The sequence below is a fragment of the Leptonychotes weddellii genome, chromosome 7 (genome assembly GCF_054177405.1).
Source record: "Leptonychotes weddellii isolate Sample4059 chromosome 7, ASM5417740v2, whole genome shotgun sequence".
Classification (NCBI taxonomy): domain Eukaryota; kingdom Metazoa; phylum Chordata; class Mammalia; order Carnivora; family Phocidae; genus Leptonychotes; species Leptonychotes weddellii.
Window position 1 is genome coordinate 99,291,576 of NC_138375.1, and position 27,113 is coordinate 99,318,688.

Here is a 27,113-nt window from a genome sequence, read left to right on the forward strand (position 1 = left end):
TAGGCCATAAGAATCCACATTATGGTCATTTTACAGATAAGGAAACTAAGGTTCTCTCTAAGATAAGGGATCTGTCCAGGGCTACACAGTTAGTAAATATGAGGATCAGAATCCATACTTAAGATCATCTGACTCCCAATAAATCTGTTCTTTATATTGCAGTTCAAGGCCTGGAAAAACTGAGACAGTCCAGGTGGGCTTTGAAAAGTTTGCCCCTTTGAAAAAGCATGCTTGGTTACGTGTATTACATTTGAATATATGTTATAAAACTGACACAGAATAGTGATTCTGAATATGAAATGTATGAGATTTATCCTCAAAATTTTCTGAAACAGGTCCTACATTATATAACTTCATTTCTTCAGCTGTCTTAGGCAGTCTTGGTCTGCTTTTTATTTTTCCCTTACTCATTTTGTTTCCTAACGAGACTATAAGCTCCTAACAACAGTGCCTACCATAAGGCCCTGTAAACAGCAGGTTATTATTAATTGACCTGCTGTTCTGCTAAGGTACTCTACCATCCACCAGTCATATTTAGGGATAAGTACTTCCCTGAGCCAGTAGGACAACAACCTGCCTTTCACTTAACCATGAAGAATAGCAACTTAGGATAAAGGACTGTCAGGAGCCCTAACAAAAAATAATCAAATTTACCAAAGGTTATGATTATGGAATACTGATGAATACACTCTAACACCACAGTTGTATAAGAATCCCCAGAAAAAGGGATTGCAGTAATTGGTTATATCAGAACTGCAATTTTATTCATAAAAACAGTTTCTTAATGCACTGACTTTTCTATGGAGTTTAGAAAGAACCTGTGATGGGTGCTGAGTTTCTTGGAGAACAGAATGTTTCATTTTGCTCTAATTCATTCTATTACTGAATTAAACTCTGATGTATTGGTCTTGACAAGTGCTTCATGCTGATTGTATTGTGTATGATAGTATAATCACTCCCCATGCATTTCCCACTGGCTGGCTGATTAAGGCAATAGATTACCTGCAGCACTGATGGCAAGGGCGAATCATTGCCCCTCTCTAAACTGTTTGTATTTCAGTGTGCGTTCATGTATGTGTTGTGTGTGCACGTCTGCGCATGCAAGCGTTTAGGCATACACAGGCACCCGTGAATATCCACCATGGGTGGAGAAGGTGGGATAAGCCAGAAGGGGAAGAAAAGAAAACTGAGGACACAGTGAAGATTATGGCCTTTCAAATACTATTTTTAGTACACCAAAAATACTTCCTAAGGCTTCCAGATAGGTATTTAACATTACACTTCAGTTATTCATTCATTATTTTATTCACAAATATTTTACTGCGCACCAACTATATGCCAGGCACATTTTTTCCCACCTGCACAGGAAAACTAACTAAAAAAAATGTGTCACTTTCAGTGTTCTAATTAGTGTACAGGAAGGGAAAAAGGGGGTGAGTTTATCACATGAACATTAATATAGAGATGGAAAAGGATGGCTCCGGAATTAGTTTAAATGCACCAAAAAGACAGCAACTGATAAGATCATTAAGTACAGTGAGTGGTTTAAATGGTTTCAAAACAAACAAAAATCTCTCAGACTAGCTGATCTACTTAGGACCCTAACATTTAGCAAAGAGCATCTTATGTGTATGATCAGTATGTATGGTGAATAGGCTGCTGAACACATTAATGTCATCTTTAAATGTCTGTATGTCAGGTGTCAGACTTTTGTGGTCTTGGCAACATTTTGAAAGCATTCTTCCTAACAGGATTTTCTTCCACTTCCAAGCTTATATTTGACCCAAGTGCCTTGTTTACAGTCCTCCTATCCAACCCCCTCAGCCCATGCTCATCCACAGAGAGACTGTAGCTTCCAATCTAAGCCATTTCAAGGTTGCTAATAACTTAAGTCTGATTCCCGATCAATGAATTTTTACTCTCTCCTCCAGGTTTGCCCAGGCAAATTTTGAAATTTACTAAGATACCCCAAAAGGAAAGGGGCTGGGAAGCACAACCTAGGGTCAAGAAGGTATAGCTGGTCATAGTTCAAATTCACAGAGATTTTGATTTCTCTGTCAAAGGTTATCTTTGCAACAGGAGACACAGAGAGTTGGAAGAGTTAGCCACTTTCAGACAATTACTATCATTATTCCCGGTTATTTGTTTCTAGATCAGAGCCTGAGAAAACAGCTTAGAACCCAGGCACTAACTCATCCAAACAGTTTATGGCAGAAGGCCCCTCCCTGTATTTTACCAGATAGCATACTATTCTTACTCCAATTTGGAATTTTTAAACACTAAAATGTTAGGCAATTGTTAGATAAGCTTATAGCAGCCTCACAAAAATTCACCTGCTATAAATCACTTACCAGCCTGCCTTCTCCATAAAATAAAAGAGAAAATTATTTATATTAAAAAAAAAGTCATTCTTCAGTAGACCTCTAAGAAGAGCGGCTATTTAAAAGCCTATTGAAGATAGTCACAATCAAGCATGCATTTTTAATCTCAGAATCCTCTGTCCTTGCGAAATCTTAACAGAAAGCCTATGTGTCAAGTGGTGAAAGTCACTCTGTTGGGACTGAGAGGTCTTGCCTCCCCCATCCACACTCTCTTCCTCCCCCTCCCACCTCAGGGGCTCTATGAGGCACTGTGGAACACCCCCTGTCTAAAAGACACCCATTAATCATTTTCCTGGGTTCCCCTGCCCCCTCATTAACCCATCTAAGCTTTAATCAAATACAAAAACATTTGTAAAGCACCTTGCTCCATACAACACCCACAGAGAACAACCTAAGTGGCTGCTTCAGTCCTCCCTTGGCTTCCACCTCTTTCAGTCTAGCTCCTGGCATCTCTGATTCCCCATGAAGCCCCTGGGAATCTCAGATGGCTTAAATGAGGGCTTCTCAGACCTCGTTAATTTTTGTATGCTGCCACTTCAGGGTAAGAAATGGTGAGAGGAAATTATCCCCAGCCTGTCTTCCTTCATTCCCACTCTCTCACTTCCCACCAATCTAGTGTGATGGTGCTCTCTAGAGATCCACAATCTAGCAAGGAGACGGCTCCCTCCCCCAACCACATTTCCCTTCGGTGGCAGTTCCTTGAGGGCAAGTGCAATACTAACTCTTAGGAAATGGGAAGAGAAGAGAACTTTTCTAAAACTGTTGTGAGGAAGAAGGATACTTTATACCAATGCTCTGATACTCCTACTAGCCACTAATGTGAGAACAGTATCTACTACCAGTGGACTCATCTTATAAATAAAGATAACATAAAAAAAGTAATTGGAACCCATTCTTGGTACAAATAATGTACCAGGATACTACATATACAATAAGGATACTAACATGTACTACAATGAGTCATAAAGCATCTTAACTCCTAACTCAATCCCTGTGGTCTATATTTAGAATAAAGTTTTATAAAAATACACAAGGGGGGTGATCCCCAAGTGTTGTTACAAATTATCCAATTGTACTTAGAAAATGACTATCATTCGGAATTTCCAATTGGTTAGATAATAGGATCAAATGGTCTGTAAAGATCTCTTTTAATCTTGAGAATCTACCATTTTCTGCTAATATTTAAAATTTTTTCTCTTTATTTCCACTTTTTCCCATAAATGGGTACTGAATGGATAATTAAACCCTAGCAGCTGCACTCAAGAGACGGATGGTGGACAGTACTACACAGAAGTAAAGAAATATGCATTCTCTCTTTTGGTTAACTTCTGACCCAAACTAGAAATTAATTCTGCCTACTTAAAGAAACAGAACAGGGGCACCTGGGTGGCTCAGTCGTTAAGCGTCTACCTTTGGCTCAGGTTACGATCCCAGGGTCCTGGGATCGAGCCCCACGTCGGGCTCCCTGCTCAGCGGGAAGCTTGCTTCTCCCTCTCCCACTCCCCCTGCTTGTGTTCCCTCTCTTGCTGTGTCTCTCTGTCAAATAAAGAAATAAAATCTTAAAAAAAAAAACAAAAAAACAGAACAAACCCTCTTCCCATCTCCACAGCAGAGCAGAACCCAAAGGCCTCTGACCCACAAACACAGAAATCTCAGTTTTAAGAGACAGAAAGCAACAGGACCATATACAACAGAGAAAGAAATCAGGCCCAGGTAATGAGGACTGAGCAGCAGATAGGCGTTCTGAGAAGACGGCTGGATAGAAGCAAAGCCTCCTGAGCAATACAACGGAAAAAGCCTCCATATTTAGAGGGAGCTCTGGATAATAAGGGGGAAATCACAGACTGAAACAGGAATGTGCAACCCCATTCCAGAGCAGCCAGACCAGCCCAAGGGCAGGAGGGGTCTGGAGAGCTACAGACCATATGACATAAACAAGTGTTGACAACTGTGTTATTATTAGGGCCTGGCAGAGGCCAGGACAGAGACCTTGACCTAAGGGTCTCACTGGCTCCTTAGCAAAGGAGCCTGGAAAATGAAATGAAAACCTGACTGTAATCCATCTGCAGTATGTACTGCATGTATTTTGTGAGAAGCTTAAGTTTATTATGACAGTTTTCAATCAATATCATGGATTTGGCTCTTCTACACTAATGTGGCTTTTTTAGACTGAAGTTAGAGAGTCCCTAGAAACACAGATGAGCAACTACAGTAGGTAAGCTCTGATGACTACCACCATTAGACCTGCAGGACCACCGGTGGGCAGACCAAGCCATGCAGCTTTGACGGGGCTTACTGCCATCTAGGCGAGCTTCGCCTTGCCCCTGCTCTGCCCTGAGCAGAGAGACCCCTTAGCAGAAAGGCAAATTAAAGCAAGTGAGGATGGAGTCCAGTTTGGTGGTTAAGTCTCTGAAGCCACTGACCTGGGATCAAATTCCTGCTCTGCTGCTGTGACCTCAGGCAAGTTATCTGGGCACCCTAAGCTCCAATTTACTCAGGTATAAAATTAGGGCTAATAATTATACCTACCTTCACTGGATTGTTTTAAGAATAAAAATATAATGCATGCATTAAGTGCTTAGCATAGTGCCTGATAAAATAAATGTTGACATCTATGTCATCTTTACTAGATGAACTAAAATGGGAAATAAAAGACAGCAAAAATCTAGAACCTATGTCTACACTCTCTCCCTCCTCTCCTCCCTTTGAAGTAACAACAAAGAACAATAAAACTGGACTGATAATCTTGAAGACGACATTGTTGATAATGAATCTGAATGCTTTATAGCCCTCCCCCATCGAGTTAGTTCATCCCTGTCATTGTTCATGTTACTCCTTCTCACTACTTCTTCCCTACAACTCACCTCCATGAACACCTTGTAAAACCATATTAAATTCCATCTGTACAAGTATTTATACTAATATGTGAATAAATTACCCTATCAAAGTGTTCCTCAGTTCATTCATACCTATTCTAATTTCTGTCTCCTGATGGTTCTATCTCTCTACTCCCTCTCTACTACATGGACCATTACCAAAAGTAAAATCAAACACTTAATACATCTATTCCTCTGGACATAGCAAGTGCTTAATATGTACTGAGATAGAAACCACAGAAAGACTTCCGGAAAGAAGGGTTAATGGAAGGCACTGAAGTGATTTACGTGGTAAAACTGTATTCTCCTTATGCCCAGGGAAGACAAACTGGTAGGTGAGAAGTATGGGGTTCATTAAGTTTACATTGTACACTTAAGAGCTACCAGAAGTTTCCAACTCTGTGCCTGACATCTTTTTGCTGCAAGGGGGCTCTGGGAATTGCTGTTTTCTCCATGGCACTAGCCAAGAGAACACTACTTATACAGCAAACCACACTGGAATGCTCCCTAGCTTTCACTGAAAAGCAGTTACTCCTCAGGCATTCACTAATCAGCTTCAAAATCTGGAAAGCCTAGATTTCAATTTATCATATAAACTAAGCAGTGGCTCTAAACCGTGGTGAAATTACTTATCCTATTATGCTGGGAGATGTAAGGTGGCATTCCCCAGAAATTTCTCCACAATGACCTCCAAAGCAGAGCCTTTGGAATCTTATTTCTGACTGTGTACAAAAACACTTGCAAATGACTTAGAGCATCATTTTAAATGTGACTTAAGCATGTGATTCAAGAATCATGAGGGTGGGTGGAGAAGAGGTCCACAGAGATGACTACTTGCATCAGAGGTATAGATAGGACAGTGTTCTGAGTCCATAGAGCAGGTAATTTTTAGTATTTGCAATAAATTTGGTTTCAATGGTGGAACGATGGGCTAGGTTCTCTACTGCTGAACAAAGATTTACTGTGATTCCAAGTACCCTGAATCTGTAGACCCACTCAATCTATCTAGTACCCTACAAGGAGTATTACCACTGTTGCTTAATAACAGTGGTCAAACTAACCTTACAATGGAACTCAAAATAGAAAGAAACTTCTAACTATGGCTATGTCTGCTCACAGAGAATTAGGTATCCATATAAAAAAAATTTTTTTTAAAGATTTTAAGTAATCTCCACACCCAACATGGGGCTTGAATTCACAACCCAGAGATAAAGAGTTACATGGTCCACCAACTGAGCCAGTCTGGCACCCCCATATCAAAACCTCTGAAAAAATTTCTGAGAGGTAACACCTTGTTCTTGTGAACCGAGTGAGCACAGCTCAGAGCAGCAAGGCTCTTGCAATGGGAGCCCAGCCTCTCCCTAAAAAAAAAAAAAAAAAAAAACAGAGTTTACACAAAATACATGACTCAGCTCAGAGAGAAAGTTAAGTGTTTAAAATTTTAGGAAAAAAACACATTATGTAATACTTGAAAATGAAAATTTAAGAATTTTTCCCCATGACAAAGCTGTAATTAAATCCTATTTAACTGTTTCCTCTAATGACATCCATTTTAATTAGGTTTTAATAGACTGGCAGCCACAACCTGTAGTTTTATGAAGCAAAGTAAAATTATAGTCTAGGAAGACATTTAAGGAAAGAGACCTATCAACACAGATGAGAGGTTACAATATATCCCCTCATCCCTAAAGACCCCCATGGTAATTAAGTGTGCTGAACAGACAGCCATTAGGGCTAACAGTAGGTGTGCTCGCCACCAATCAGCACTGGGTTATTCTTTAAAATCTAAGGGTTATTGCTGTGATCTGCTTTCTAGAAAATTTGCATGTCATGGAATAAAGAATGCAACTAAAGAGGTGTGGGCTCTATAGCTCCACCAAATTTGCAGCTTCTGTCCCTGCAATGGGCTTTCTGTCTTAAGATTTTAAGGCATACACTTTCTTATACTCAACATGATACAACAACACTCATTCTGAGAAGACTGCTCTATGTTTCAGAAAATGAACATCGCACAGAAAAAGTAAAATTAATGTATGAAAAACAGATTCATGTAGAAGAATAATGCATCTGCAAATGAGATGCACTGAACAGGATCTTAATAGTGTGCATCTGTATCTATTTCATACTACATTATGAAAATCAGGGAATAAATCACGAAAATTAACTCAGACCAAATGAGTATCAGAGGCACTTATTTTAGAAAAGAAGAACTGAGCATCATCAATCCCTTTGTTAGCCAGAGGATGGGGAAAGGAATCTGGCCTGTTGCTACTTCAAAGAAGTTTGTATATACTTATTCGAAAGAGAGACAAAGTTATATGAATATATATTATTTTTAAAACTAGTTTTGAAACATCAACACTTAAATTTTAATAAATCACATATACTCTGTAAGTTGAAAGTTTTGGGGAGAGGAATATCTGATCCTCTCAAAAATACAATTTTGTAACCACGCCAACAATCTGATGCCTCCAAATCCCTCTGCCAAGAAGCGGAGTTACTTGGCTAAGATACTTTTACTTGTACATTCTCATCAGAATAAGGCTTTCATGCCAGGAATCTTTTTTTTTTTCCTGGTGTATTGGCCATTGCCAGAAATGGACCCATCGAATTCACCAGTGCTAAGGAGTTAAGCATCTGAGATTTAATTTAACAGTTTCAGCTTTATTAAGCTGTCACAGAGCGGCCCCACTTTGATAACAGTAGCTGCTCCAATTATGGCTTGGTTTAGGGTTGACAAGTATAATGATTCATTCGTGGCACATGAGAAGCAATAAAAGGTTGTTTTGCATTACAGCTTTAAAAATGTGGGCACTTTTTTCATTTAATTTGTCACTTAGCTTTTGCTAAGAGGACATTTAAATTGCAGTAAAAGGCAAATGGGGCTTTTAGTTTAAATGTAATCCCCATATTTAAATGATCCGTAATGGTGCAGTGTTGGAGTGGGAACACTATTGTCTCACAGTGGGTCCTGATGGTGACATGTGACATTTGTATTCAGGTCCTGTATTATCCATGTGGCTAAAGGGCTTCCAATTTCATTTCACAGCCAGAAGCCTGCAGAAAACACCAATTAACTTGCAGATCCCATTTGCCGACAAAACTCAGCCTCTTCTCAATGTCTGGCATCTGGCAGTGCTCAGCATTTAATTCCAAAGCAGAGCCTTGAAGCAATGTGAGCCCTGTGCAGGGGCACAAAGTCACAATCTCCCATTTTATTAAGAAGCAAAATCATTTCCTTTTGTAGTCCAGAAGCAACTTTTAGTTAATTTTTTGGTGAATGAATATTAAGATACAATAGCTATTGTTACTTCTACATGGGATTCTTTGCAAAACTTAGATCCATTAAAATGGTTACTGACCTCTGCTTGCCATCAGAGTACACAAGAGAATTTATAACAGTCTAGTAATGATTGGGGGCGGGGGAGGAGGGAAGGGATGATTTGTGAAGAAACAAAATACAGGGAAAAAAAGATATATTCATCCTAGACTGAAATCAAAGAAGCCTGGCCCATAATCAGAAAGCAGTTCATCAGAGGGTATAACTAGAATCAGCTGGTGGAAACTTCCACCTAATGAGAATTTATACTTTTGATTGAGAATTGAGGTACATAATTTTCAAAACCAACTTGGAAAAGTGAGATGGGGCTAATGGATTAAATATGAACACTCTTAAGTTTTATTTAACTATATCACTTGTACTTTTTTGGTAACCAAAAAAAGTAGTCAGCACTTTCTTCCTAATTAGTTATTTGTAATCCTAAGTTCCTCCAAGTACCACAGCTCTTTAAATTTTATTCATTTAATATTAATCCAGTATTTTTTCTTTAAATGATTCCCTTCATTATAGTTTTTTTAAATGGTAGACCTTTCCAATGTCATAAATCAACTAGTCAATTCAATATTTACTACAGAATTACAAAACTGAGGAGGGTTTACCTAGGAAAGTGTTATCATTCAGTATTCTATAAAAATATGTTTAAACATATGCATTACACTTGTCTGAACTACCACACTGTGCTCCCAAACACTCTTCCAATATATTGAAACAATCTACTATAGTTATGGACTGATTTAAATTTTGATGGGGGTAAAGGCCACTAACCATTAATTCAGGTGACCAAGTAATTACAAGATACTTAATAAAAATACCAGGAGAAAAGGCCAACAAATATCTAACACTTGGCAAGTAGCAGACATTTATGATTAAAAAAAAAAAAAGAGTTGTCATCCACAGCAAGTTTCTGAACACACATCCTATTAATGGCAAAGAGGAAACTCTGATGTCCAATTCTTTACCAACTTGCGGCATACCCCTAGATTAGTCAACATGATCTTTTGGAAGTATCCTAAACTTCCCTGGAGTTCAATTTCCTTATCCATAAAACAGTTCACCTCAAAGGTCCCTTCCAATTATTACAATCATGTGGTATATGCACAAACAACAGTTTCTCTTCATCTAGACTTGACATGGGATCAATCAGCAAGATACGGTCTATTATCAGCCAAGAGTGAAAGAAGGGGAAGGTATGAAGAGTTCTACTATTCAATTTCAATGAAACTAGGATCTTCTAGCAAACATATCCAGAACATAAAATTAATACAGGCATTGATAGAACATTTGTCAAAAATTCCATCTGTCATATTCTTAATAGAAAGACAATTTAACAAATGCATTATTTGTTAATTCCCTAGCAATAAACGTTGGATAAAAATAATCATCCCCCCAAATTTCCCAGTGAACCTGACTAGTGGATTTCTCATTTTTTCAACCACCTGCTATATTTATATCTTTATTACAGAGATTTGGGAAGCAATAAAAATTATAGTTTATCTTTTCCATTCTGACAATCAACAGCTCATCTAAGTCTGTAACAGCCAAAAAATAAATGTTCAAACTACTTTTGACACTTTCAATGTACTCAAAGGGGGAAAAGAGCCAAATTTTAGCTCAACTGATTACAATATTATTCCAGAAATGAGTAACCAGCTCTACTATACAAAATACCTATTTTAAAATAAGATGGCTTCTTTTTTCAAATATTTAAAGGGAGATTCCTGTGCTTGCTTTCCTCAAGATCCGACAATTTCTCCCAAACCCTCCCAAGATTATTTCCTGCAAATGCCAGCCCAAGCCCTCCTAGTTCTAACCAGTGTCTAATGGCAATAAGTTCATATATGAGCAGCTCTCCCTTCAGCAACACTCCGACCATGCGCTTTCAACATTTAACCATGATCTTTACCCATACACAACTCAATGGCAATCTGTCAGGAAATTTATATTTACCCAGCTCATCCCAGAGCTGCCTATATTTGTCAGTCATCGCAGTGCCTTGTTGCCTCCAAAGTGACAGACGAGGGTCAGCCATGAATTGCTCTGTTATCAACGTCAACATGCGGGCCCCATTAGAGTCCCTCATCTTCAACATCTCCCGCACCTGGTGGGGAAAAAAACAGACCTTCAGAAAAGTGTTCAAAACTGCACAGCAATACAGCAACAGACCACTTTCTTTCTTTCTCTGGGGTCCAAGGCAGTTAATTCTTGATACCAGCCCTCTTTGGCAAAGAAAAAAGTTGTGAAAAACTGGTCTCTATCCTAAATGGCAATTTAATCAGAGAATTAACTGTTAATTTCGTAAAATCATGTTTCATAATCCAAATGAGGAAAAGAAATTTGGTTAACTTTCCAATTACAAAAAAAAATAAATTTTTTGCCAGCCCACAGAAAAACAATACCAAAATAAACAAGACAAATCATCTGGCACCTTCCTGACTCTTCCAACTGATTGTACTTACGACTAGAGTAGAAGAGCTGAAAGCAGTCTACTGATTAACTCTTTAGGGATCTTCTAAATTGAATGGATAATGTTTTTAATAGTAACATCTTTCTGTTTTTAAAAAACTGCTTTATTGAGACATAATTCACATACCATACAATTCACCAATTTAAACTGTGCAATGCAATGTTTTTTAGTTTATTTCCAGAGTTGTGAAGTCCTTCAGTTTTTGATGTAAATTAGAATTTCAGTAAGCTCTCACACCAAAGTTTTCTGACAAGAAGAGCAATATCATACTTTTATATTCACCCCAATGGGGCTGTAAGAGGAAATGGGTTGTGCTGCAAGTTAAAGAACTCTCTGGCCCTAACTAAGCGATTCAGGAAGCAGAATTATAACCTGTGACCTAGCGAGCTAACGCAGCCTCTCAAGCTGGAACTTCAAGCTCTGTCCATTACTCTGGAGCCAAATTTTCCAAATTAAAAAAAAAAAGGGAAGAAAAGAAACACAAGACTAAGTGTCTCTATAGGAAACCCTAAGTAAATCCGTCCATTCCAGAAGTGTGTACTGCTATGTGTTCAACAAACATGAATCCCAGCTGAACACCACACCACCAGTTCTCCCTATAGGAAATTACTAGAGCAAGGTCATAAGCAGCAGAAAAGGAGAGGGGGTCCTTTTACTCAAGATTCTATGTGAAAGGCAAATCAAAGAGGAAATGGCAGATATTCAATAAGGCAGCCCAAACCTCAAGATCTACTGATCCCGTGGTCAGGCCTGTACCCTGAGACAAGTAATGGAAGTCCATCACAGGCTTCAAATGGGAGCCCTGTAAAGAACTCAAAAGCACTTCTACACTGAATCACAAGTGTTGTGCTTCCAGGATTATTTCAGTAATAATCTTAAAAAGTTTTTTTATTTCCAATATGGAAGCACTAAAAAGTCATGAACAGAAGAAGACTGGGAGGAAGAAAGGGAGTTGTCATTTACTGGACATCACGCTAAAGAGTTTTACAGTTATACTTATCATGTAATCTTCACAATAACCATAAAATAGGCCAGATTATAATCCCCATTTCATGAAATATAAAAACCATGTTTCAGAGAAGTGAAGTAACTTGCTCAAAGGACAAGAGGAATCGCTGGGATCAGAGCCCAAATCTGTCTTAACTCTAACAGTTATGCCAAAAAATTAAAAAATAAAAAATAAAAGTTATGCCATTTCCAAAATTAGATGATGCTGTTACTTCATATGGCACGCATAATGTGTACATCATATACAAGAATAAAAATAGCAGCTATAGGACAGTCTAATACCTCTTTCACTTTGCTTCCACTATGCCAAAGCGTACTATTTGCTAACATGAGAATCTGTGAAATACTTCCTGTGTATCTAAATATACCAAACCTTTAATATTACCACTACATCATGGATGTGATTTAATGTTTATTTTCCTGATAAATTTCTAACCTATTACTCAGCAACAGCAATGACAATAAACACGTCACTGTTAAGCATATAAACCACAACTATCAAGCAATACTCAAGTACATCTATAGTCTAATGGTAATTAATTTTCAGATGGCTGACTCTGACGTATCACAAGAGTTTGATGTACCTGTGAATTACCAAAGAATGATTAAATCATGTGTGAAGTAGTTTTAGGGTAAGATGTATTATATTATAATCTAATTTTCAGAAAATTGGCAATTAATATATAGTAAATGGGATAAAATCTTTAATAAGAGGATACCGATTAATCAGAATACACTATTTTCTGGCCATAACCAGTAACGGAATATACTCTAATTCTTCAGAACTAAAAAAATATTTTAATTATAAGTACTAGAAAAGCTGTTTAACAAAAGTGTTAATGAGTTATCAAAAGTATCAATCAATTATCTCATCCATTAAAACCAATTTGAATACATTAGTCATACTAGTAGTTATACTCCCATAAAAGACACTGATTTAATATTATTAAAAAAGCATTTTACCCAGTATTCAGAATTGCATTTATGGTACTAAAAGTTCTGTATAAAGCAACAGACACAGTTTCTACTCACACAGAACTCGTAAGGAAGATAACTTTGTTTCTTAGGCCATCAAATTTTGGTGATGAAAATTAACATTTACCAAGGCCAAAATGACATGTTAGACACCATCATCATTTAATCACAACTTGAGGAGATATGTTATCATTAGCTAATTTTATAGATGAGGAAACGGACTTAAATAACTTGCCAAGGTTCATACATTCAATAAGATTTAGAATTTAGATTTAAAGCCAGGGCTATATGACTCCAAAGTCCATGCTTTTGAAACTAATTTAAATATACTGAATATTATTAAACTAAATCTATAATGTTATATGCATGTATTAACTGTTCAAAAATAATTATGTAAAATTTACAGATTATGGATTGGAACAAGAGATACTTCTCAACCTCAAAAAAAAAAAAAAGCCCTAAATATATGAGAAGCACATTTTAAGGACTGTATTCAAAGTTATGCTCTACTTGAGAACATTAACTAGAAAAAGTAAAAGCTTGAAAAGATGGCATTTTTAATAATATTAAGCTACTTACTTTTGAGTTTTGAGAGGTTTTTCAAAATTGTATAAACTATCACCATTTTAGTAACGGGAACTGAGAGAAACAAAAATGTTCACATCTTGCCTAACGATAGCTAAGTAAGTAAATGCATTACAACATAATAGTTTCTAATTGATTGGTTAACTTAGATGTTGTTCTTTAAAAAAAAAAAGAAATAAAAAAGAAGCCTTTATTCTATTGTACACATAATCATATATAGATACTTTCTATATATGTATATATTTAGAATATTTCTTTAAAAAAAAATCATACCTTTGCAAAGAGCAAATTAAGCTGCTTCCCTGATCCGTGGTACCCGCCCTGGGAAAGGAACAGTTTAACCTGTTCTTGAACCTGCTCTTCATCTAAGTGCCAGCAGTTTTCATCATCTATACTAGCACCTGCTGTTGGATCAGGAGCACCTAGAAATAGAAAGAAAAAATAACACATATGCTAGATAAAAACTCTGTGCTAAAGGGCTCTGATTATAAACTTGAAAAGAATTAAGATTCTGCATTTTTTGCCTACACACTTTTTAAGCCAATCTCAATTTCAATTATACATACAAATTTATGACTGAAAATAAATATAAAAATCATTCTCTTATTTCTAGGACTTTCTTGATTTGTGCTAAGCTAAAATGCAGATTACTGTAGCACTGAGATATTTTCTTTTTTAAAGAAACCTTTGGAGAGGAGTTTACAAGTTCTCTAAAGAATAAAAAAAATCACAAAAATGTCTCATTGTAAATACATGATGTTTATAAAGCTCTACTGTGTAGGATATGTTAGGAAAATGTTTTTCAAAGACATGAGAAAAATGTGAAACCGAGTGAACTGAGTATTTTTCTCTTTACTATGTTAATTCAAGAAGCTTTCACTGTTATCTGCTGCTGAATAAACTACATGCTGACATAGTCTTTAGTTGCAGAAAACTGAAGATTAAAAAGGGAAATCAAGCCACACGGGAACAGGCAGTGCAGCTGTTGTACAAAACCAGGTTGTAGTCTCACCTTGCCAAACTGCGTAAATATTTTATTGCTGAAGTACACACAAAAGATAACAGCTATGTCATAAGCCCTGTGTGCAGACTACCTTAGAAATTCAAAAATTATCCAGATACTTAGGCAGGTAAAAATGAAGTTTCATTATTTATTTAAAAAATAAAATGATATTTAAGGCCTAAGATTCATAAGGAATATAAAAAAAAATTTAAATCTAAAAACCTTTCCTCAATAGTGTTTAATCTCCTTATCAACCCTTAAAAAATACATTTATAAGTCTGGTTTTACATTGCTTTCCTTTTCTTCTAATGATCTGATAAAACAGAATGAATTGGCCAAGGAAACAATCACTAACACCTGCTTAGAACCAGGGTCCATTAGTCCCTAAGAGGAGAGCAGTGAGTCTGTGAATCTCCTTGAAAAGGTGTGCATTCATTCATTCATTCACTGAGCCAACACATTTATTGAGTGTCTTCTGTTAGACTTGGGAATGAAATGGTGTGCAAAATAGACAGAATTCCTGTCCCCATATAATTTACCACCAAATTATTTTTGACTAGGACCAACAATAACAAATACAATTCACATCAAGCCCAATATATCTGTATATCTGGGTGTTTATGTGATGACATCTACTATCTATTAATCTGAAGCAAAAGTATGATGGAAAAAGACCCTGACTATAAGTGAAAGGGTCTGATATTCTCTATTATATTTTTTAAAAGGGCTTATCATAACTTTTAAAACTGATTTCATAACCCATAATGGGCTGCAACCCACTATATGAGAAACACTATTTTAAGTTGTGAGATAAATATCAATCTAGTAATCACACATATAAATATATGATAATAAATGATAACTGCTCCAAGGAAGAAGCCAAAATGCCAGCAGACTATATCAGAAAGCTCTGACTGGGCCATGTATTGCCAGGGTAAACACACCTTGAGGAAATGGAAACTGAGCTGAGATTTGCCTTAAGTAGATTAGAAGTTAAAGGAAAAAGGAAGAGAAAGGAATTAGTCTGAATGTGAGACTAAGAGCTTAGGCAGAAGTCTCAGGCGGGAAGGAACACAGAACATGGATGAAATAAAAGATAGCCCACACCCACAGAACTCAAAAGTAGAGGATGAGGAGAAGACAAGTACAAGACAATTCTGGAGAAGGGTTAGACCCTGAGAGCCCTGGCAAATGAGAAGCTTAGTTTTTTTTCTTCCCTAAGCATAACAAATGGGAATTCATAACAAGGTCGTCCGAAGAAGAATGAAACACCCTAGACAGTAAAGATGTTTTCTCCTAATGTGCATCAATTTCAACATTCCTACAATAGAATATATTCAGCCATGAAAACAAATGTGGAGATTGTCTCTGTACTACAATGGAAAAATATCCAAGATATACTGTTGAATGGAGAAAAAAAAAAAAAAAAACAGGCCAAAGAAAAGGATACATAATAAACCCCCTTTTTTATAGTGAAGTTTTAGAAAGAGCCTATGTGTTAGTATTTCCTTACATATGCATAGAATGGGTAACCTCGGTACATGAGGGAAGAAGGCTCTTCACTGAACACCTTTTTATATTTTTAAAATTTCAGAACCACGTGAATATATTTAAGTACCAAAAAAAAAAAATCTCTCAAGTGTAGAAGATAGACTAGGAAGCAAAAATACAAACGAAAACAGTAAGAATGATATATATGCATAGTCTGTGCAAAGGATGATGATGATAGCTTGAAAACATCACTGAGAACAGAAATGGAGAATCTGACAGGAATTTAAGACATAAAAACAATACAACTTGGTAATGAAGTGGGTATGTGAAATCTGGAAGATCAGGGGGTTGAGAGAGACATGGGTTTCTGCGTTAAACAACTGGATGAGATACTGGACAACTCAGAGACACATAGATCAGAGCAGGACCCAGGTTAGAGGGTAGGAGGGGCAGTGTTTAAAAGGTCCTGAGTTCAGTTTCAGACATGGTGAATTTGAAGTACCTTTGAGACAGCCAAGAAGAGGAGAAAGGATTTCAAGTGGGGAACTGGATATTTACAGGAGGCTCTACAGGACAAGAAGAGCACCTAAGACAGAGCCTAAGGAAAGCCAACATTTAAAGACTGGGGAGAGAAATTGAGTAAGGATGGCAATGGGAATGAGTGACCTATTAGGAAGAGCTGGAGAGACTGGTTCTTCCAGAAGTAAGGCAGAAAAAGTTGTTCCAAGTAGGTATTATGCAAGTAGGTCTGTATTTAAGCTCCAGAAAGCAAGGATTATAGCTGCCCTGCTCACCACTGCTTCCTGACACCTAATTTTCATCTCAATTAGGAAATCAAATAATGGAAATGGGGAGAAGGAGGGAATCAAGTAATGGAAATGGGGGGAAAGACCTGTGTACATCCCTCCCCTGAGGAAAGGATTCTTATCAAAAAAGAACAATGCTAAAGCATCTTCACATACATTTATCTCATTTTCTCCTCACAATGTCCCCTAGAGGTGAGTAAAGATTATGATCCCTATTCTACAGAAGGAGAAACAAGTTCAGGGTGATTATCCCTTGTCCACAGCCACAATGCCAAATCCAGTCTCCTGGTTCTCTCCACTGCTGAAGAACACATCCCAGAACCTTGGAGCTAAAGTTGAACCATGAAGGTATCGAGGCAGGCATTGTTAGCCCTAAATCAAACATAAATTTAAGGAAGGATACTGAGATGTTTGTAAGCATTTGTTAGCACATTTCTCTTTCACAGGAAGATATAGATAGAGACACACAGTGCTGTGAAGAGTCAACCGCCGGGGTTATATCCGTATCCCACAGGGATTGGGAGTCCCTAATCCAGCCCATGCCCTTGATTCTAGAGACAGACACACACAGAGACACACACATGCAAATGCACAAAGACAACTATAGATTCTTTATCTAAATGCATCAGAAGAGACTCTCCAAACAACTCATCTATGTGCTCTCAACTTTCATATTTAAGCTTTTCCCAGTATCTTGCTAAAATCCTTCTGGGAAATCTGACACCTGCCTCCTTAACCTCTTCTTAGGGAAAATTTTGACAAGCTACTGATTATCCACTCTCACTGTTCCTTCTGATGACCTGAGCTAAATAAATTCAATTTCTATCCTCACAGTGGTTATTTCCCCCAATACTCATGACTTGTTGGTTGTTCTCTATTGGGCACTGAGGGCCAGGACCTACAAAGAATCGTGCACCCGAAGGGCTTGGATGGGGACTGACTATCCTATGGTATAGTAGAAGGCATGCTACAACCCTTCACTGCTTGGGTCACAGCAGCCATGTGAGACTTGACTTTTCTGTTTGCCACATAAATATCCAAGTATTTTAAGTAGATTTCAATTCAGTTTAGAGAAAATTCCAGTCTCCTTGGCCTAAAATGGCAAAGGGGTCAACATCCAGATATTTTACAAAAACTGCAGGATATACTCAACTCATTATTTTTGTCATACTAAAAGAGAAAAGTGTTAGAAAGAGTAATCCAGGAATCACTTTCATTTGACTTGAATTACACAAGGCATTTTTTCTTAAAATCCAATAGGTTTTAAAACACTGTCATATTTTTAAAAATATGATAAATTTTTAAATTTCTTTAATGGATCATTTAATTTACATACATACAGATTTTTGTTCTTGCCCAGGTGGGAAGATATCTAATAGCAAATGTATAAATACATGAACAATGTTTCTCAAGTTTTTAAGAAAACCAAGGGTTTTTTTGTTTATATGTTTTTTGGGGGGAAGGAGTATGGTAAGCTAGTGTTAGAATTAACATATTTCTTCAAGAGTGTGGGGGAAGGAGGAGGCACTGCAGAGGGAAAATGGCCCACAAATAAAATTTTACTGCAAATAATCTAATAAAGTCTACACACATAAGCTGAGAGGATGTGTGGGGTTCCTAATCCTGGATTAGAATTCAGAATACTTCAATTCTAAACAGAGTTGGGAAAACTATGTGTCATCCAGCAAATCACTTAAGCTCCTCGGACCTCCATTTCCTCAAACCTAAAATTCTATAATGTAGGAATAAAAAATTAACTAGGTGATAGAATTAGAAATCTTTTCATGTGACTGCGTAGAAAACATCCTCACTTAGTAAAAAGAATGCGTGCAAAGATTAACTTCTTGGTAAATAAAACATAAATTTACTCTGAACACAACTCAACACTTTAGGAATATGTAATACTATACATTATAGACCAGGAAATTAAATGTCTACAATAATAACCTTCCTAAAACAGCATATTCACTTAGTAAACTTTAATACTGAAATTTAACTATTTAAATCTTAATATGTCTTGGTTACATGCATGGAAGTGTTGCCTAAGCCTTGTATAAAATGTAGATTTGCAAAATTTATTTCTACTTGTTAGTGGCTATCTATAAACAAAGACAAACCGTTTCTTGGCATTTAGCTTTGAGAAAGGTAGGCAAAGAAAAACATTATTCGTGTGTTTATACATTTGCTATTAGATATTCCCCAAGTTGGGCAGGAATCAGAATCTGTATATATAAATTAAATGGTCCATTAAAGAGTTTTAAAACCTATCATATTTTTTACCCTTATTTATATTTATAATTACAAATGCTATAACTTTTACAACTGTATAATTAATCTTTGTGGGCATTTTATTACCAAAGCTTACTTCTTCAAAGTTTCAAGCCTTTAGGGAAAGTGAAATTATCTGGTAAAAAAAAGTCCAACAGTTTAATTGTCTCTCATTCCCAGCTACGGATGTGTGAATTTCATTTATCCTCTTACATAGGAAGAGAGTGAAAGGAGAATTCATGGATATGAAGGACCACTGTCCATGTACTTGACTTCCCCTGTCTGCTACTTGATTTGGTTCTGATTTAGTTTTGATTTATCTCAATATCAAAACTCCCTTACCCTGGGAGTTCTCAAAATTAAGAGTATATCAAAATTCTTAAGGCCCACTGTGAAAAAAAAATGGATACCTAGGCACCACTTCAGAAGTACTGAATCAGAATCTTTGCCAGGGGGGTAGGAGAACGATTCCATATTTGGAGAGGATGTTTAACATGGTGGCACAGTGTGGATCTTCATACTGGAAAGTATTCAGGCTCCAGAGGCATCAGACAGACACCTCTCCAGTCTACTGAATAAAGCATATTTAAGACACACCAAATGAAATTTCTGTCTCATGTCAAGGAAACAGTTGCTTCTAAGCATTAAGCAGCACCAAACCCTTTTGCAAATTTTAAACTGAGAAACCGAGATGCATTCACAACTGGCTTATGCTATGTTTGGTATGTGGAATTATTCACAGCTTTGGGTTCTAATAGGGAACTTAATGCTTTCTTTTCTCTTCTTAATCTGCTGGAAAACAATTCAAACAAAAAAGAAATGAAAGGCTTTAGTTTACCTCCTCATCTTAACTGTGACCTAACTGCTTTAGCAATGCAGTTGTCTAACTAATGCTTTCACCATTTATATTTATGTACAAGTGGGGTTTTTTGGTTAAAATTAAATTATCAATTTCAGTCTACAGAGGCAGAATGCAGGCAGGAGATGTCTACACTGTAGAGGTGATTTATTCAGCCTCTTTTAGGAGACCTAGAAGAAGGCCATCTCCTAAAGTTTCAGGGCCCACTGTTAAAGCTAGGATACATTACGTCTGTGACTTACAAAGGCACCGGTATACCTGCCTTACAAGCTGCAGGCAAAATCCTGACCTCCACCACTGGCACCAAGAGGGAAAAGGCAGGGCGGCAAACTTCAGTGATTCATACTCAAAAGAAGCCTTTCTACACAGAGGACAAGAATTTGAAGACTGCTGAAAAAGAACATGCACTGAATAAACACACACTTGAAAAAAGATTTAAATTTTATTCTTCCTTAAACCCTCATTTCAAAGTAGTGGCCCATACCTCCATTTCATTTACAGTATTGTGATAGCTGCAACACTCAGATCCTTCCTCACCTTCCGTTCTCTGCGGTCAACCTATGTAATGCTACTGCGATGCCGGCAGTCACGTCCTCCCCAGGAGCTGTCGGAAGACAGCCCAGCTTCTTTCCTTAGCTCAGAGGCTACTGACAGACGGAACCCTGGCATGTGCCAGGCTGTGCTCCCCCAGCAAGCCACCTTCCCCTCAGCTAAATGCCAAAGAAGGAAGCAGCACCGTCATCAGCACAGATCTCAAGGGAATTCACGTAGACCGTCACAGGGTTTATAGCTCCTCCTCTAAAATTTTCCTCTCATCTGACTTTATTTCTCATTTCTATCATCATTCAACTTAACCTCAAAAGTCCAATAATAAACTATTCATGTACAGAAATAATCACCTATTTTATATGGATGAAAAGCAGTAAAGTATTTGCACACTTTCCATGCTCATTTAAAAATGCAGAGTGTAAACAGAGTGCATTAACAGGTAGGTCATTTTCTATAACTTCGCTAAAAATGTATTGCTTGGCACACAAACATAAATATTTAACTGCAAAGTTCTCAGAAAGTCTTATTTTTATATAACCCAACTCTTCAGATTTATTAAAAGAAATCTACTGGAGCGCCTGGGTGGCTCAGTGGGTTAAGCGTCTGCCTTCAGCTCAGGTCGTGATCCCAGGGACCTAGGGTCGAGCCCTTCATGGGGCTCCCTGCTCGGCGGGGAGCCTGCTTCTCCCTTTCCCTCTGCCCGCCGCTCCGCCTGCTTGTGCTCTCTCTCTCTCTCTCTGTCAAATAAATAAAATCTTAAAAAAAAAGAAATCTACTATGTTTGCAAGCTTCAAGAATAGTTTGCTCAGATGATTTTAAAAGACGTTGTTTAAAAAACGGCTTATAAATATTTTCCTCAACACTGCCCTGAAGACTCATGTCAATTAACTCATCACAATGACAGTGATAATAGCAATTCAGATTTACTTCTTTAACCCTCCTGACCTTATGAAACAGGTATTCTTTACTGTCCATGTTTTACAAATAAAATAACTGAGGCCTGAACAGATTCAGTTACTTGCCCCCATTAACAAAGCTGGAGAGCAAAGGTAGTCTCACTTAGGGTTAACTTCTTTTTTGTGTGTGTGTTTAATGATGTTTATTTTGGCATTCTTTGAATTTGTGAAATACTACAGAAACGCTGACAAATTTTAATAAGATAATACAAAAATCATTAAATATCTTTTAGTAGAGATTCTTTAAACAAAACAGGGTATACCACACAGCAGCAAAAACTGATGCATCTCTGAGAATAGATTTTCAAAAATATTATTAAGTGAAAAAAGGGTTAAAAAAGATATTTACAGTGTGGTATAATTATATAACTTATCAGATATCACACAACCATGTTATATGTTGGTATATATACATACATACATTATACATACATTACATATATGTATATTACATATAACCAGGCTATCTAGATATATATACTGGATGGCTATTTAACAAATTAATGGTACTGGTTGCCTCTTGGGAGGAATAAGGATGTGTGGATGAATATAAAAGCAACCATTATCTTTATCAGTTATATTTTATTTCTCAAAAATTACAAAAATATTAAACATGTATCTTAATATTATAGAAGTATATAAAATTCTACAAAATTATATAATTATTATAAAATGTTCTACTTTTCTGGTGTTTTGAAAATGTTACCATAACAACTATTTTTTTTTCAGCTTTTAAAAAAAGATTTTATTTATTTATTTATTTATTTATTTATTTGAGAGAGAGAGAGCCCACAGGCAAGCAGAGGAACGGGTAGAGGGAAGATGGAGAGAGAGAATCTCAAGCTGACTCCCTGCTGAGCTCAGAGCCCAACATGGGGCTCAACCCACAACCCTGAGACCATGACCTGAGCCAAAGTCAAAAGTCAGATGCTCAACCCACTAAGCCACCCAGGTGCCCCATATCAGCTTTTAATAATATATTTTTTTCCAAGCTGGAGAAAGTATACTAAGGAAACCAGTCTATTATACCACATGCAACATCCCCTCTCCCTTCCTTGTCTTCTAGCATTTTTTTTTTCCAATTCGTTAATACCCATCACCAGGCTAACCCATCCCCCCACCCCTCTCCTCTCTAGAACCTGGTTAACTTCTAAGCTCATCAACACTCCGAGTCGTCTCAGTGTGAGAGGTAGGAGAGACCCATTTGTGGGGGAGATGGGCACAAGTTCATGGAGCCAACATGGACAGACAAAGAGCTGGTTAAGGACAGAGGACTGGTGAGGAAACCAATCACAGTTGGTAGTGATCCTCTGTAAAGCATGAGAGTGGGGAGAGTGTCAGCGGTGACTATAGCGTGTGAGGGAAGGCAAGATTTGGAGATGAAAGAGAAAGAATGAAGGGTATTGGGCTAAAAGTTAATTGGTTGTCTCGGTGTTACCCTAGCAAATTCCTCATGGACTAGAGATGTGATTCCTCCAAATTAAGACACCCAAGTTCTAAGACTACTTCTCTTTTGCTTAAGTGAAATGTTTTTCATGTAAAGACAGTCATGTGTACATGATCATGCATTCCATCAATTTTGTAAAAAAAAATAAATAAATAAAATTATCTTAGAGAAACATCTAGTTTTAGCTAAAATGTAAAGTTAAACCTAGTAATTTTTGGCGGGAAATTGGGCAATAATTACTCAAAAATGCATGTACCACTTGTTCTGGCATTTCTACTAAGAATCTATTATTCAAAAATACTTGCACAAATTCACACACACACACACACAGGAAAGTCACAGTGGTACTGCATATAGTAGGGAAAAAACAGAAACAACTTCAAAATCATTCAGAAGGTTAATGGTTAAATATACCCATACTATGGAATACTATACAACATTTTAAAAACAGTAATAGACCTGTTTGAACTAACATAAGCTACCCATCATCTATTAAGAGAAAAAAGCAAAATGCAGAAAAATATTTTTAATTGTTTTTTAAAAACTTCATATGTGTGTGCACAAAGAAAGCTGTCTCAAAGAATACAAACCGCACTGTCAGCAGTAGTTGCTCTGTGGGGTAAGAGAGCTGTTGGAGACTAAGGGAGGGAGCTGTTGGGAGAAGGAGCCAATGAGGATTTGTCTTTTTATCTTCATATAATTCTGTACTACTATACATTTTTTCAACATACTTTTTTTTAATTGATTTAAATTTTCTCTAAGTTTCACACTGCTGCACTTTAGGACAGCAAATTTAATTCTCTCCTATAGGATATATTTGCGAACTATATTAATCACCAGGAGATCTTACCTTTGTTTCACCAACTGTCAACGCCTGAATTTTCTATGATAGAAAGAATATGCTTATAATAACCAAATTATCTCCCTAGGATACTTGTAAAAACTGGTTGCTAATGCAAGCCCAAGTACAATGAACATGACCATCCACAGGGAAACAAAAGGAAGAAAGATGTGACATAAGGCCTTCATCAAACAACTCCAACTGTCACCCACTGCTAGATTCGGAACATGCACGTGTACAGGAATAAATCTCCAAGTTCCCATGAAGAACAAAATGGAATGAAAAATGACAGTGTTACTTTTTGTTTAACAAATTCCAAGCACCTACGGCTTCTTAAGTATTGTCCTTAGGGAAGGTACCAAGATACACAAGTCATAGTTTCAGCCCTGATGGAGTTTACAATCAACTAAAAATAAGCTACACAACGAACACAGGACTGCTGAGTAGGTCTGCTTGTTTGTTTGGAATCTCTAAGAGACCTGAATGGACTGATATATAAGATGGCTGGGACACAGAGGCATTTCGAGGCTAAGTTAAGCAGGAGTAGCAGGCATGAATGGAATTTATGGCGTTGGTTTTATTAGAACCATACTCAAACAAATTGAAATGTCTGATCAAAGAACAACAACAACACAGAAGTGCACACTTGGGTGAACTACAGGAGGTGCATGTGTGCAGCATGACACGAGTGCCTCGTGCGTCTCTGTAGAAGTATCACCACCAAAGTCATAGAATCAGAGGTGGAAGAGATCTTACATGCCATGTGTCAACTGCACCTGACACATGGATATATCCCTTTTACTTCTGTGACTGAAATGGTATTTCTGGGCACATGACACTGAACTCAGGGAGGAGTCTAGCCTACATTTGGGATTGGCCCAAGCTCTAGGAGTGAAAGGGCCACTGCAATGACCACCCCCTCCCCACCACCGCTGTTCCAAGTCTGGACCAATGCCAGCTTTCTCTCAGTCTGTCCTTCTTTGCAGTAATGTGCCCAGTACAGCCTAGCTCATGGGGGCGAGGAGAGGGGGGTGTCACGAAACCAAAGTGCCCAAGAAAGAAAGGAGAAGAAATACATGCCAGAAAGTTAGAGGAAAGTAAGATAACCTCCAACTCTGATATCATTCATCCCCCAACTGGTTTCTTCTCTCATGAGCATTTCTGGATACCCTAAACATGAGGTAAACTCAGTTATATTGTAGTATTATTATTATACATGTATACCTTATTAAAATTCTCCCAATGCTGTTAGAGAAGATCATGACCATTTTAAATGAGAAAAAATGAATTTCACCCAAGGTCACTCAGATAATACATAGTAGAGACAATACTGGACTCAAGGCTTTCAGATTTTAAGTTCAATGTTCTGTCCCTACACCATGATTTACCAATCTATATAATACATCTCTTTTAATAGGAAACATAAAGGACCAGAAAAGGCTGAGTTAACTAGGAGGGTGGACTAGCACTTGGAAATCAGTAAATTTCTAGAAAAGTACTTAGCAAAGACACCAGCATCTTTTTTAAGAATGTGGAAGCTGGGAAGTTTCATTAGAATGTAAAACCAAAAGTAAACAATTCTGCTGGAAAAAAAAATGCAGAACTACAACCAGCAATCTCCTTGGAGGGCCATTAACATCAACTATCTTACAGCCACTATTTACCATACAGTAGTTAGTTTTATAATCTAATCAAAATTATGTGGGGGAAATTTTATGAAAACACAAAGAAATGCAAAAAAAGTCTACTGAAAAGGACTTAACTATTACAATAACTAAGGCTATATTTCAACTACCTTTGCTGAATCTCTGACCTTGGATGTCATTAACCCATTCTCCTCGGTTTCTTCCCCTCGAACCTACTACAATTATAAATTTGCAATACCAAGCTGATAAGGAAATTGTTAGGAATAATGTGCCTGAAATTGTCTTGAAAAAGCTTTTAATTCCTCAGGATAAAATTCTTGTAAAAATGACATATTTCAAAATACAGTGACCCTACAGTGCCAACCCCCTATACAATCGAAAATCCACATATAACTTTTGACTGCCCAAAAACCTAACTACTAATCGCCTACTGTTGACTAGAAGCCTTACCAATAATGTCAACAGTATCAACATGTAAATTTTATATATGTATTTTATACTGTACCCTTACCATAAAGTAAGCCAGAGAAAAGAAAATGTTAAGAAAATTTTTAACAGAAAATACATTTACAGTATGATACATATATTTATTGAAAAAAAACCAGGTATAAGTGGACCTGTGCAGTTCAAATCCGTGTTGTTCAAGAGTCAACTGTAAAAAGGAAAAGCAACCAACAGAATTTTAAGAAGTATTAGGATATGTTCACAAGTAAAACGAATAACCAACTGTTACCAATGTAGTTTCTAATTACTTACAAATTATGATTTTCTTCTAAAAAGGCCTTAGATAAGATTAACTTCTTTGGCTTTAAGATACCAATTAAGATAACTGAATCTAAATCCTAGCCTGACTCTATTTATCTAGCCAAGTAAAAGTGATACTTCTCCTTAAGATAAAACTTAACTTTTACCAATCTTTGTGTTCAAGACATCTTTCTTCTCAAAGAAAAAACACACCCAAAAAGACCATACAAAAATGTACTGCTTTAACAGTTTGGAGAATACTTTGGGGGTGTTTGGAGGCAGGTGAGATCATATGGTCAAATAATTGAAGAATATTTCTTAATCCCACCCTCTAGTAAGTCATCAATCTAAGAATTAAAATAAGACCCTCCAAGGAGCAGATTCCCCATTTTGTCACTTGAGGTCATGGCCTGCTTCCTACCTCTCTTCTTTTTACCACTTGTCACACTATGATGGAAGGCAGGAAGGCGGCTCATGTAACTGGCCCATTTCCAGGCTAGGAGCAAATCTCATGATAAATTAAGTGAAGAGGAAGCTGGCGGGATAAACTGCTCAAGTTCACTGCTCTCGTGAAGCCGCTCTCATACAAAAGTTATTTGAAAATCACATTAAGCCTAAAGCTAACCTGTATTCTGTCCTTGCTATTTCCTTAGATAACTTTTTCTTCTAATTTTAGAAAATCTGAAAGAAATACAATGTCACATGAACATTTTCTCGCATCCAACTTCAGATTACATTGATTCATTAGTCTTACTATTTCAATATGGAAGTGAATTTTCGAAGCTGTTAGACAAGAAATTCTGGGGGCTGCTGTTCTTCAAAACAAGGAAGACACATGCAGAACAAACAACTGATTGTTGATGTGGACCTCTGG

The 27,113-nt window shown here is 37.1% G+C and overlaps 1 protein-coding gene across 1 annotated transcript in view; it reads right to left on the minus strand.

The window, feature by feature from the left end:
* The window catches only part of ZSWIM6 (zinc finger SWIM-type containing 6), a 190,055-nt gene that overhangs the window by 38,787 nt on the left and 124,155 nt on the right, over window positions 1-27,113 (minus strand). Inside the window, exons 3-4 of the mRNA XM_031042025.2 lie at window positions 13,903-14,051; window positions 10,545-10,695 (exon numbers count right to left, since the gene is read on the minus strand). Of these exons, the coding sequence (XP_030897885.2) occupies window positions 10,545-10,695; window positions 13,903-14,051 (300 nt within the window). The remainder of the gene's footprint in view (window positions 1-10,544; window positions 10,696-13,902; window positions 14,052-27,113) is intronic.